The 14,739-nt window shown below is 39.2% G+C and overlaps 1 protein-coding gene across 1 annotated transcript in view; it reads left to right on the forward strand.

Annotated features, from left to right (window-relative positions):
- Positions 1–14,739, forward strand: part of LOC131435235 (heparan sulfate 2-O-sulfotransferase pipe) — a 386,750-nt gene that overhangs the window by 198,739 nt on the left and 173,272 nt on the right. Inside the window, exon 3 of the mRNA XM_058602904.1 lies at positions 9,916–10,073. Within this exon, the coding sequence (XP_058458887.1) occupies positions 9,916–10,073 (158 nt within the window). The remainder of the gene's footprint in view (positions 1–9,915; positions 10,074–14,739) is intronic.

A 14,739-nucleotide genomic window follows, 5' to 3' on the forward strand; every position in this document is an offset into this window, starting at 1 on the left:
TTCATACACCGGATTCCTGCTACACCTTGGGGAAATCCGGACGACACGCGGTTTTTCGAGTCATCCGAATGACTGCTGGCTGGCTGGCACCAAGAAGCTGTTTTCATCTTCTAATGCAGGTGAAAATTAAATTTAAAATTTAACCAGTCGTGAATAATTGTCAACCGGAGTGGAAAGTAACGTTACCGAGAGTGTGGAGCCACCGCCGGTGTGTGTTCACTGATTCAGAAACTGTCACCCCCGGATGCTGATGCCGGTTACTAACTCGTGATGGCGGCTAATGTCTCCGCGGCTATTAAACGATACGGAGGCGTTCGTGTATCCCGTGTATAAGCTCGAGGGGATTTTGTTTAGGATAAAAAATAAAATATCCCGTCGTCATGCGAGGTGAGGGATTTTTCAAATTATTTTTGGATTGGCGCGAATCGAGTTCCGCATGCTTTCTCTCCGATGTGATGTCAAAACACACTTCAGTCGCTTGTCGGCTGAAGTGAAACTAATTCGAAATTTCAGGATGGTTTAATCCGTAACTATGTGTGTGTGTTAAGTTTAACCTCATACACCAAAGGTGTCTTCAACTGGAAAAAGAAAAAATATGACTCGCGTAAACAAGCTGCTATCAAGAGGCTGCAAAACAGTGCACAAGTCAAGATGCCACCGTCAATGTTTACGACAGCGAGGGAGACTAAATTTCATTACTCTAAACCTTGATAAGCTAGCTAGTGTAGGTAACCTTCTCGTTAAACAATCGCATAAAAAAAGCGACACAATGGCCCAAACCGTGCAGGTTGCGAGCTTGACACTGATTAAAACACCGCACCACGTGAAAAACATCGCCATTGAATGTGCAATTTTCCCACCGCCAACATCGACGTCGACATCTGCACCTTCTGTGTGTGTGATCCGCCGGTCCAGTTTATTAAGTTGTAAATACCGACAGGTTTTTTTTTCTCTCTCTCTCTCTCTCTGCTAAGCAACACAATGCTGGTAAACAGATGCCACCTGAGTTGAACTTTTCGGTTTGCAGACGACCGACAGTTCATGCTCATATTCACTGTTGGCTGCATGTCGAAACAATTAAGCACCTTTTGGCCCTCCTGGCCCTTTGGGGATTTGCTCCATGGCCCTCTACGGGGGTTTGCATGTAATGCAAAACCAAGTGAAACATTATCAGCTCGTGTTAATCTACTGTTAAAAGTGCATTCATTCATTGTCTGGTGCGAGCAACGGTGACTTCGGATCAAATGTGACCGCGACGGTGGTGGCCGGTGGCAGGCAATTGTTTACCGACAAGTTCACTGAAACGTTTGCGGATCACCTGGGCACAGGTGCTTCGGATGCGGCAGAGTGTTAAACACCGTCGCTAGTGGTTAGCCACGGACGATCTATCTATCTCGATCACCGTTCGGCTTACTAGTACAAACATTTAACCGTACTGAAGATCAAGTACATGTGGCCGGGATAATTTACTGTACCGAGAGATTATGCAGAGATCATCTTGATTGTTCGGGTTGTACGTGTTTCTACAAGAGAAGTGCAGCTTTGTGGGCGCGTTTTTACAAGCCGTTTCCGCTGGCGGCACGTGATTTATCAAGTCAATACGGAATACGGTGGATGTTTTTAAAGCAAACCTATTCAAGTCTTGAAAATCGTTTTGTGTACATTAAATTCATATTTAATGAAAATACTCACTCTGGTTTTAATTCAATATCAGCGTATTATTTAATTAAGTTTTCTAATTGCTTCTTACGTATCAATCTATCCTTTTTTACCTTTTTTCATAAATATAAAAAATAGGTATAGAATTCGCTCAAACTTTACAAACATTTTCCGAGGCCCGAAGGGCCGAATGTCATATGCCAATCGATTCAGCTCGCCGAACTAAGCAAATGTCCGTGTGTGTGTGTGTGTGTGTGTGTGTGTGTGTGTGTTGTCAACAAATAGGTCGAGATCTCAGAGATGGCTGGACCGATTTTGATCAAACTAGTCGCAAATGAAAGGTTTTCCCGTCACCCAGAACGCTATTAAATGGTTTTGAGATTGGATATTTACTTTTTGAGTTATTCAAAGTTTTATGTCAAAATTTTGACAGTATCTGTCACATTTGACCTTGAAAACAGAATATGTTTTGAGACTTAGATTCCGCACGGTAATAGCTATCCAACAAGCCATAGATTGTTAAAATCCGTCCATTTTTAACGGAGATATCGATATTTTTGTGTAAGCGACTTTTCCTCCTATTCCAGCAGTAGAAGTTTTGAGCGCTGTATGGCAAATAAATGCTAGGGAGCAACGTGAAACACGATTTTTATACTGCTACCTACAATTGCTTCTAAGTACCAAAAAGACTGTGTGCAGCATCCTTTTTCATGACATTTTACCTCGGACCGATTTTAGCACGGTTCGTTTTTGGCAACATAATCGTTCGAATATGTCATAGGTAAACAAAATGATGGCAGTATTTTCCAGTTGAAAGCAATTCCATAATTATATTGTTTTAAACTACTTAGAGCAATAAATGCTGGAAGAACATAACACCCATATACCATTCGACTCAGTTCGTCGAGATCAGCTAATGCGTGTGTGATAATAATTTCAAAATAAATAATTTCACTCAATTTTTTTCGGAGATGACTCAACCGTTTTCTACAAACTCAGATCCATATGAAAAGTCGTATGCTTCCAAACAAGGTTCCTGAATTATGTTTGGTTCCAACCTCTGATTCCGGAACTACAAGATAATATGAGAAACGAAATTAAAATTGTGTAACTCATTTTTCTCGTAGATGGCTGAACCGATCCAAGATTCAAATGAAACCTAAGAATCATCTAAGATTTAAATGAAAAGCTTTAATATTCTATGAAACATCTTGCTCTTCAGTCAGATCCAACTTCCGGTTTCGGATATACAGGGTGATTAGTATAAAAATGTCTATTTCACATAAATTAATCAGAGTTATCGGGTTAGCAGATTTGGATAGTCGATAATCAAATAAACTTATTTCAGTTTTAGTGATATTCAGTTTTCGATCCGGAAGACACCCAAAAATTTAATTCGTACTACGATTTCTCAAAGATGTTTACAGCTACTCATGTGAATTTATCTGACTTCGGCTACACCGATTTTCGAATTCCGGTTTCAGCATCTCAAAGTTCAATCGTTTTCACAAAAAAAGCCAAATCGAATTTTAGAAACATGAATTGAATATTAAAACTTATAGTCCCATACAAAATTAATGAATTTTATCCAATTCTGACTTCCGATTCTGGAATTACAAGATGATGAATTTTTAAAATTCAAACCGATATGGAAGATGACAATCCCGAAAAGCTTCAAAGTTGGACTCAAAACTGTTGCAATTTATTCGTCTAGTCAATTCACGGCCATACGAATCGGTTTGGGTTATGCTGGTTTCTGAATTCCGGCTCTGGAAGTAAATTAAATTACCGTAAACTCTAAAGTGGAACTTACTTCGACATATCATGGAATGTTTAATCGATGTTCCCACTTTTAGATTCAAATTCGATCAGCTTTGCAGTTTCGACATTACAGAGTAAAGAGCAGAGCTAAAAAAAAGTCATTTTCATTGACTGAAAAATAGACGAAAATGACAAGAAATTACTGTCACTCTCAGCTTCGCTTGCAAACGCTGAGAACGAAATCCATGTCCAGTCAATGACATAAGCGGGACAATAGTTTCAAAATTGTGTTTTTTCTTTCATCGTATGAAGTACATATATGCGAAATTTCTTACCGACTAGCATTTTTTCAAGTCTACGAACAGCCAGTAGTTGTTGGGAACCAAATCTGGCGAATACGGTGGATGTGGGAGCAATTCGAAGTTCAATTCATGTAGTTTTGCCATTGTTTTGATAGATTTGTAACACGATGCGTTGTCTTGATGAAACAAAACTTTTTTCTTTGCCATATGCGGTCGTTTCTTTGCATTTTCAGCCTTCAAACGCTCCAATAATGCTGTATAATATTCACTGTTAATGGTATTTCCTCTAGAGGTTCACCATTTGCTGTCCACTCAGATGACGATCGTTTTGTTTCCCGGGTGAAGTGATGAATCCATGTTTCATCCATTGTCACATATCGACGCAGAAATTTCGGGTTGTTACGTTTAAACATAGCCAAGCACTGCTCAGAATCATCAACACGTTCTCGTTTTTTGTCAATTTCTTATAGTCAAAAGCTTTTGCAATGTGTAGTCAACACGTTCTTTTAATGTCTTTACGATGTCAGCTAACTCACGTAACTTCACTTTTCGATCATTCAAAACGATTTTGTAGATTTCTTTTATATTTTCTGGTGTTACCGTCATTTGGACGTCCACTGCGTTCTGCGTCATCGGTGTTTCTACGACCACGTTTGGAGTCAGCAAACCAACGTTTTATTGTTGTTTCTGGTGAAATGGAGTCTCCAAAACACTTTTCAAGCTATTGCTTTGCTTGAACGGTATTTTTCCCATTAAGAAGCTGTGTAAAATTAAAACACGAAATTGTTGTTCATCCATTGTTCTGAAAAAAAAAAAAAACAAAGTAGCGTCACTCTTAGCACATTAACTCACAAACTAATGAATAGAATATCATCATCGAATTTTAACAGCTGTCTTTAAAAGGTTAGTATGACCTAGAAAAAAGGTGACTACAACAAAACTAGTTCCATCTATGTGTTAGACACGGGACTTTTCAGCTCATGTGTCAATTATTTATATTATATTTCTCAACGCATTCATTATTATTGCAATTAGATTTTCAAAATATGTTTGTTAAAAAGACACAATCGAACAAATTATACAAAGAATCGTACATACCTTCCAAGGTCCAAAAAATCAAATGAAATCCCCATTCTGTCATAGAAATAATGCGTAGTATGTACTACAAGGAATGAGAAGTCACGGGCCAAACAAAGGAAAAGTCGATTTTTTATCGTGAAAAGTTTTTTATTCTTCAGTATAATCTCCATTTAGAGCGATACACTCGACCTATCATTTTGATGCCCTTTTGTAAAATAAAAAATACTAGGCGTCCGTTCCTGCAATGACCTCAGCATTCGACGAAAATTTTTTTCAGAACACTTTTCAGGTTTGGAACTAGATAATAGTCGCTGGGGGCCAGTTCTGGAGAGCACGGGCGATGGTGGACCAATCCGCAAATCATTCATCAGGACACGACACTTGTCTTTTTCCAAAGTTCGATGAGAACTAGAACTAACTCGTCAGCTGTTATTCAAATACTAATGAATAGATTGTCATGAAAAATGGTATTCTAGAGGCTTGTTCTCAACAAAAAAATACACGGTTCGAAACTATTCACGTCTTTCCTGTAATAGGCCCGGTACTTTTCATTCCATATAGTAAAGACTGTCCCAGAAAGTATGGACACACTTTGATTTCGCTGTAAATAATTCACAAGTGTTAGACATTCAAGTTTTATTCGATATACTGATAATATAAGACTACAACAACAGAATATTATTCTCAACATTTGCTACTTAGCCATTGTAGACTAGCTGGCGTACCTTCTTGCGAACGTTCCTATTTAAATTCCGTACAGACTTCTTGGCGACAAGTTTTGACACTTTTTTCCAATCTTTTTCGAACTATTGAATGGTTTCGGCTGCCGAGACATGTTTCCTAAGATGTGCCTTCATTATTTTTGGGACGAAAGTGACATTTTTGGTAGTATACCATTCTACCGTTGATTTCGAGTAGTGGCAAGAAGCAAGATCTAGCCGGAAGACAACAGGATCCTTGTGGCTTCGAATCATGGGTAGAAGTCGTTTTTGTAAACATTTCTTGATGTATATTTCGCTGTTCATTGAAGCAGTGGTGATGAAGGGTTTCGAAATTTTACCGCAGCTACAAATTGCTTGCCAGACCACTGAACTGGTTTAACACTTGCCCTTCTCGCACCGTATAATATTGTGGTCCCAGCAAGGATTTGTAATCGAGTTTCACGTAGATTTCGTCGTGCATGATGATGCAGTTCAAATTTCCAGCAAGAATCGTATTATACAGCTTTCGAACCCTCGGCCTGATCGATGCTTCTTGTTTCGGACTATGTTTTGGTTGTTTCTGCTTCTTATAGGTTCGAAGATTCAAAGTTCTTTAGCACTAAGAACATTTGACTTCGAAGTGCCCACTTTTTTGGCCACATCCCGAACTGAAACCACTTTCTTTTGCTCGAACGCCTTCAGTATACGTTTATCCAACTGAGGGTTAGCAGGACCTTTTTTTCGACCCGTTTTCGGTTTATCCTCAAATGTGTTATCCTCACCGAACCTACTGATTGCATTTCGCACGGCTTTTTTACTTACTTCTTCTATTTTTGCTATCTTTCTCACTGACAGTCCGCGTTCTGTGGCCCATTTGTACACAATTTTTCGACGTTTTTCTGCTGAAAGTCCACGCATTTCGAAACAAACTAATGTAAACGAATAAACAACTGCACAAGTGGTTGGAGAAGAGTGTAAACAACAGGACGCAGCCATAAAATTGACAGATTCTGAACAATTGCGAAATGGTTTTTGGTTGCGTCCATACTTTCTGGGACAGTCTTTATGTACTACAAGGAATGAGAAATCCCAGACCTAGCAGAGGTAAAGTCGATTTTTTACCATGAAAACTTTTTTTTTTGTTAGTATAATCTCCATCTAGAGCAATACACTTGACCTATCGGTCCTCCAACATTTCGATGCCCTTTGAGAAAAAAAAAGATTCAACAAGGCCCTCAAAATAGGCTTCCGTTTCGCAATGACCTCAGCATTCAACGAAAATTTCTTTCCCTGGAAACTTTTCAGGTTTGGAAATAGTCACTGGGGACCAGTTCTGGAGAATACGGGGGATGGTGGACCGATCCGCAAATCATTCATTAGGACACGAAACTTGTCTTTTTCCATAGCTTGATGAAAACTAGAACTCGTCAGATACGATCAGCTGTTATTCAAATAGTAGCGGATAGATTGTCATGAAAATTGGTATTCTAAAGGCTTGTTCTCAATAAAAATATACACGGTTCGAAACTATTCACATCTTTTCTGTGCGAGTCCCGGGACTTTACATTCCATGTAGTAAGTCAATATTGTAATCTATCCATGTGTAGTCGAAATTTGCTAGACGAAAGAATTAATAAAAATTAAAGAATTTTTTGTTTCGCGAAATCCTTCTTTCATTAATTAGCTTCAGTAATTGTGAACATCAAATTAATATTTGGAAATAATCGATTCCTTGATTTTGGCTTTATCACAATGTTTGCAATTGATCGCAAAACTATTCCAAACTTTTCAATTCTTTGAAAAAAATCATGTTCAAAAGAAAAGGCCATCTTTTCTCGCACCAGAAGATTTACCCCCTTAATTGAGTTTATCTTTTACCTATCAACGTTAACGAATATATCATACTACGGACAATCGGTACAAGCCTGAAAATATATGGTGATAACTTATGGCGTTTTTCATTGAAAAACACTGGTGGCGTGGATTGCTCTGGCTTTGCACTTTCGAGCAGAAATCGCAATGAAACACCGTCAGAATGTTTCGCATTTCAGCTCGAAAGTGCAATACAGAGCAATCCACGCCACCAGTGTTTTTCAATGAAAAACGGTATTACAATAATATTCAACTAGTGAAGTGAAGTTCGTTCTGTCTAACTACCAGTGATCAATAAAAAACCAACTGAACATCACAGATAAAAATATTTTGTGAATTTACATATATTTTCATGCACATATTTGGAGCAGGTAATTAAACATAAAATTACTTTACAATTCTGTAAGTTTTAATATAACTTAATCGCAAAATAAGCGTTAATTGAAAGATACAGTTATATTAATTGAAAATTCAATGCAATCCAATTTAGTTTTGCACCGATGAAGGTTTTCAATCAAAATTTCGATTCAACCCATGTCTATTCCATACTACTATTGATTTACATCTCGTGTAAATTTCATTATATATTTCTGTGATGTTTATTGAACAATCTAGCTTAAGAGATTTACCATTCAATTTTTTATTTCACGTTTACATTCGAATATTATGTTATTAGAAAACAATAAATCTTTGAAAGTGGCATTCAAACTGATTTATACAAGTATAAATAGACCTGCAGAGCAAATTGCGGCATGAATAAATAAATATTCGTTCATTACCGTCATCGTCAGCAACTATTCACTTCTGTAAATGACTGTCCAAACCGATACCCATTAGAGTAAATGCCTATTATCGTAAAGATTGTACTGTCATTTGCTTCGATCAACGAAACCTGATGCCAAACCACTGCCACAACGGAGTGATCGGAGGTGCAAACAGCTCCAACTGATGTAACATCAACTATTCAGCTGAGCAACTGTACCGAAGCGTTCTCGTTTGGTCGTTTCGCTGATCACATCAACCAAAGAGCAAGTCTTGTCTTGGAGATACATCTCGGAACACTTCAGAGAAAGTACTATCAAAGTGCAATCAAAACCGGATTGAATTAGTACGATGCTGCCACAACTTCGCACATACCGTTTGCCGAAGTCCGATACTGGTCCGGATCATTTACGGAGCCACACTTGAAGAGGTTTGTCTGGCCAACTACTGGACGCAACGACCTGGCCGGGAAGAAAAAAAAAACAAGATTTCAATCATTGAAAGTGAAACCGGAGCTTGCTGACTGATGATGGGTGGACGTAGGGAAATCCTAATCTATCTTTTCGAGTAGGTATTTCCTCGGCTCCTTCTACGACCAAGTCTTGATAGATAATAGAAGATAAAAGATTAGTGATAACCAATCTTCACCGCTCTTACCTATAGCAATTTAAGCGCATTCTGCTACCTTTCTATTCATGCACCACAAAGTTGCTTGATTAGAGTTGAAATAATGCCTACTCTTCGTGCCTCGAAGTCCACCGAAGAAAAGAGGCTTAATCTTTACGATTAAGATAAGCATTTCTGATGACCCAACTGATGAAGAATACAATAAAACATTTTCCATTCTGCGAGCATTGCGGCAATCAACAACCAGAGATAATACAAAAAAATAGAAACCCTCCGCTCTGCCCTGCGAGAAAATCGATCCCAAACACCGTAATTGATACTGTTCCGAACGCCCTCCCGTCCGGTCATTGCTTGCAAGCTTACTTTCACTGCAGTTGCTCCACTCCACGGAGACTGCAGCCACCGCCCAGTGAGGCTTGGTTCATTTAGGATAGGCACAAATCATGCCGAGGCACTGTTTCCAGCCGGCCGGACTAACGACAGAGCTCTGATGAATTTGGGTCAGAGCTTGAAGCCACAAGAATGCAACGTGCGACCGACCAACCGACAAACGCATTGGAGCCCTGGGCGACCTGGGTTTAGGCATGCTGCTTAAAGCTAGTATTTATTTTACCGCCCGAACCGTAGCACAACTAATTCGTTGAAAGCAAGACTTTCGACTTAGCGAGATGACGAGGGCGCAAGCCGATCGGGAGTGGAACGTGAAAAATCTAAAGACTAATCCGTGCCGTTGCGGAATGGCCACTGCGATGCGGTAGCGAAGGCGTTGCTTTCTTCCAATTAGGACGGTTTGATAAGCGATCGATTCTCGAATGTTGCTCGGGCTTTAGCTTTGAAATCAGGTGAACGAAAAAGAAAGTTCAAATTATAAAGTCATGCAACGACGACCAAAGGACAGGACTTTCAACCCACCGAGTTAATTACCGTGCAATTGCACACTCTTCGGTCTGACCTCAAATAGCCTTAGTTTCTTAAGCCGTCGAATCACCGAATCGGCACCGGAACGGTTAAGGGAAAATATTATTCAATTTTTACTTCCTTCGATGAAGAAGCGACGGCTGTTCTTTTTCCCAAGAACCATCCCGTCATAATTAGTTTGCCTCGGAAATATTATTAATCCTGCCACCCCTTCGTTCTGTCTCTTTCCCCAGATATGCAGAATTCGTCGCACTGATTGCAATCTCGTGCACTCTGTTCCTGTTTCTGCACACCCAGAGCCTGACGTCCCGGCTTCGTGAGATGGAAGATAAATTGCAGCCATCGTCGTTAATGTCAGGCAGCGGTTTAAGTGGTAATTCAATTAGTCAAGGTAAGTTCTGGCATCGTACGAACATTTTAATTCAGTGAAGCTTTCAACTTGATAGCTAAATAAGTGAGTGAGAAAGAGAGCGAGAGAGAGAGAGATAGTGTGTATATCTCTATCCCTGATGGGTGTATCATCGTGTCACTACGGCAAGATGCCTAGTTCGTGGAGCAAGGGGCGGTGAAACGTCACGCTGTCTGGGTTTCAGCGACCCCCCCCCCCCCCCCCGGTTCCACGTCATTCGGTGATAGCCATCTTGGGGCGCTGGCGGGGATGACATTATTGTCAACTTAATCATTATCATCCGTTTCATACCTTCATCGTTAAAGTTCTGGAAGCTCTAAAACGACCACAAGTGCCATGATACCAGTTATTAATATGCCTTTCCTGTCTTGCATTAGCCGTTCCGACCGTTCCCGGTAAAATATGGCCCCATTTCAATCCATATGCCAGAGCGAACGGTGCTTCCTAGACTCCCTACAGACAGGAGTTTGGTTCCGTTACAGGAAGTTGTAAAATTTGCTACTCTTATATGAGGTGATTATCGATTTTCACCTCCGATCAAATTCATAATCATTTATCTAATTTGCACAAGCTGAGACGATGGGCGTTAAAAGATGGACACCGTTGTCGAGCTAAATGAGGTAATCGCTACAGCCAATATAGAAAGGTTGACTGAAAAATATGGCTATTAGTCTACTAAACCCGTCGCAATTTTCCTCCATCTTGTCCAACTAAATCGCTTTTACAGACAATTTCAGCTTCCGCTTATCAAATCGAAGCAAGGTGGGTTGATTTGTATGTTTCGATGAATTGAAGATTACGTTACTTCAGACACTCTTCCATGTAGAGCTTTGAGTTCAGTACCCAAATTTATAACAAAAATGTAAGGGTGGTGAAATCAATTCGTCCGCGTTCCTTTTTGTATGTCAATCCCATTCAGTACAAATTTCAGTAATTTCATTTGTTGGAATTTTGGAATAGCATTTGAAAATTAGTAATAATATCATGATTTAGCATTAGGTAGAACAATAAATAAAAAAAAGCGGGTGGGTAATGTCAGAGACATAACTGGATGTCGTGAATACGAAAACAACTGACATGTTCCTCAATACTTCCGAATATCAATTAGTTGATCAATTGTATGAATTATGCAAGCATTCCCCTTTTTCACATTTTTCGCAAAAACAAAGAAGGCTTCACTTGATCTCGATTACTGGGAATTTCACACAGCGAAAAGTGCAAAAATCAAATCAAACAGTTCTAGATTTGCACTAAATTAAGCATATTTTCCTTAGATTTGCGAGCAAGAAATCCTAATAGTTCTTTAGAAAACTTCTAGAGCCATTAGAACGGCTGATTTCGTGTAATGCTCTCCTCCGTTGCTTTTTCACCAATGCAAATGACTGACAACTGTGACGTAATCGCTCTTGTCGGAAGCATTCCTGCGAACGTTCTTCATTAAATTCCGTACAGACTTCTTGGCGACAAGTTTTGACACCTTTTTCCAATCTTTTTCGAACTGTTGAAAGGTTTCGGCTGCCGAGACATGTTTCCCAAGATGTGCCTTCGTTAATGCCCAAAATTCCTCAATTGGTTGAAGTTGTGGGCAATTTGGTGGATTCATGTCTTTTGATGCGAAAGTGACATTTTTGGTAGTATGCAATTCTACCGCTGATTTCGAGTAGTGGCAAGAAGCAAGATCTGGCCAGAAGACAACAATATCATTGTGGCTTCGAATCATGGGTAGAAGTCGTTTTTGTAAACATTCCTTGATGTGTATTTCGCTGTTCATTGAAGCAGTGGTTATAAAGGGTTTCGAAATCTTACCGCAGCTACAAATTGCTTTCCAGACCATAGCTTTCGTACCAAATTTTTCAACTTCAAACGATGTCTCAGACTGGTTTAACACTTGCCTTTCTGTCATCGTATAATATTGTGGTCCCGGCAAAGATTTGTAATCGAGTTTCACGTAGATTTCGTCATCCATGATTATGCAGTTCAAATTTCCAGCAAGAATCGTACTGTACAGCTTTCGAACCCTCGGCCTGATCGATGCTTCTTGTTTCGGACTATGTTTTAGTCGTTTCTGCTTCTTATATGTTCGAAGATTCAAACGTTCTTTAGCACGAAGGACATTTGATTTCGAAGTGCCCACATTTTTGGCCACATCCCGAACTGAAACCTCCTTCTTTTGCTCGAACGCCTTCAGTATACGTTTTCGGTTTATCTTCAAAGGTGTTATCCTCATCGAACTTTCTGATTGCATTTCGCACGGCTTTTTCACTTACTCCTTCCATTTTTGCTATCTTTATCAGTGACAGTCCGCGTTCTTTGCACCATTTGTACACAATTTTTCGACGTTGTTCTGCTGAAAGTCCACGTATTTCGAAACAAACTAATGAAAACGAATAAACAACTGCACAAGTGGTTGGAGAAGAGTGTAAACAACAGGACGCAGCCAGGAAAATTGATAGATTCTGAACCATTGCGAAATGGCAGCGGTTTTTGGTAACGTTCATACTTTCTGGGACAGTCTTTAACGATAAAATCTATTTTTCGGATTGCGGTGTAAATTTTCAAATCATCAGTAAGTGAACGTTGTTTACCTTTTGGAGTAAAATCAATGCAGTTGGAGTACAGCAAAAATGTCAGTGGTTCTAGTTGGCTTCCCTGTGTGTTTGTTGATGGAACACAATATTTCGTTCGATACACAATCACTGACACTTTTTTCATAGTATCAAAAACATAATTTTCTCACAGGAAAAAATACCAGTTAAGTATTGCCTAAGTAAAATTTCCAGCAAAAGAAAAATAATGTTCCGTTTTTTGAAAATGGAATTCTTTTCCACGGAGTTATAGATGTTAACCGAATAAATGACCTTTGGGGTAATGTCATGCACTGTAAAGAGTCTGGTAAATTTATTATATTGACACACACAGGTCTATTTTTTATGCAAGTGCTCTTAAATTTGCTTTTTCGATTAAATTTTATGTCCTTAGTTTTTTTAGTCCTTTGAAAAATATATTGAGTATTTCATTGATCGTTGTTCTGTGCTGAGAGTGTTGAAGTGAAAGTAAGTAAGTTTTTATTACGCAGATTTCCGAAGCTAAGCGGCTTTTCGTGCGATTCATTGTGCGGTACCCCAGCATGAAAAAAAAAATTTTTAGTGTATTACGTAACCTTTAACCAATCACAAAGCTGAACAACATTTATTAAAATTCTTATTTAATGTCCGACAAATGTGCATCAGTAGAAATAGATTTCTCGATCTACATGTGCTCGCTACCATTTAAATCTATCAGGCAACGCATATTCCTTTTTTCCCTCGGTTTTTGTTTCAATTATTGAGATTTTAATCATTTGGACATTTTATTTTTTTTGTAATAAAATTTATATTCTGGCTTTTTTGCGTAAAAGCTTTACGTGGCCGATTGGCTTACATTTTTGTTACATGAAATTTTTTTTTGCTATTGGATCTCGTTGTCACCCTTTTTCTAGGGGGAGATGAGTTTCCATTTCCATCCAACGAGGATCGGGGGTCAATTCGTCCGCGGCTTATCTCATCATCCATTGCTTCATCGTCGGTGTTGTGTGTGATTTGCGTTTTTTTTTCGCTGTCCTTGTTGATCATAGTCTTGGACTGGTTAAGAGTTGCTGTAGATGCGCCTTGTTGTACATTGGTTGCAGTTGCTGGTTGGTTGGAGGATAAGTTGTTAACTGCAGTTGGTGTTCTTTGCTCTATAGGGGATTATGATGGTTTCGTTGAATGAAGCATCCCCCATTGTTGTTGGTGGCTGTCACAGGTGTACTGGAGTTGCTCCTTGTCCAGTTTATCACATGGCTTACCGTAGTGATCAGCTTTTTGGCAATATTGACATGTGGCCATCTGATTGTCATAGGTAATAAGTGATTTACACGGAAATCTTGTATCCTGACCGAAAGTCACATAAGAATGTATAGGCCTCTTCAAGCGCATGCGTAACAAACGTACGCCGTTTAGAATACCGGGGAAAAATTCTTCTACTTTTCTTTTTTGATAGAGAGAATCTCTCCGTATTGGGACATAGTTTTGCGAATATAAGAATCGGTGACTCTTGAGGAAAGATCATGCACACGCACTTCTATAGCACTATCTTCCATATAAACTGGAATGTTGTACGTAATGTTCTCGTGCTCCACATAGTGCACATTGTTATTGTCTTTTGCGAATTGAATTACATCCAACTCTTTATAAAACTAGATGTAAACAACATTATTTGTCTTATTGCATTGAAGTAAATGCACATGTTTAATGTCAAGATGCATTTGCTCCTTAAGCAAACCTTCAAGTTCTCGTATCGAAGGTCGAATTTTGCGCTGCCTGAAGTCAACAACAATTGTATTCTTTCGTGTCGGCGGTAGCTTTTGTTCGTTTGGTTCACTCATTTCGAGGTCGTTCTATTGTTCACTACACAATACTGTACTTGGTTTCTTCTGTCCCGAACGTAAGCGGTTTTGTTTTATCGACTGACTTGGATGAGATGTGAAAGCGAACTGATGTGGACATTTACCTCTTGGACCAGAAAACTTTCTGTTCCTATGTACAGGGTTGAGGAAAATCCAACCCAGGTTGCTTACTTACCAATCCCCCTGAAATTTTCTTGAAATATCTCGCATCATACCTTTTGG

Source organism: Malaya genurostris, chromosome 3 (genome assembly GCF_030247185.1).
Source record: "Malaya genurostris strain Urasoe2022 chromosome 3, Malgen_1.1, whole genome shotgun sequence".
Taxonomy (NCBI): Eukaryota; Metazoa; Arthropoda; class Insecta; order Diptera; family Culicidae; genus Malaya; species Malaya genurostris.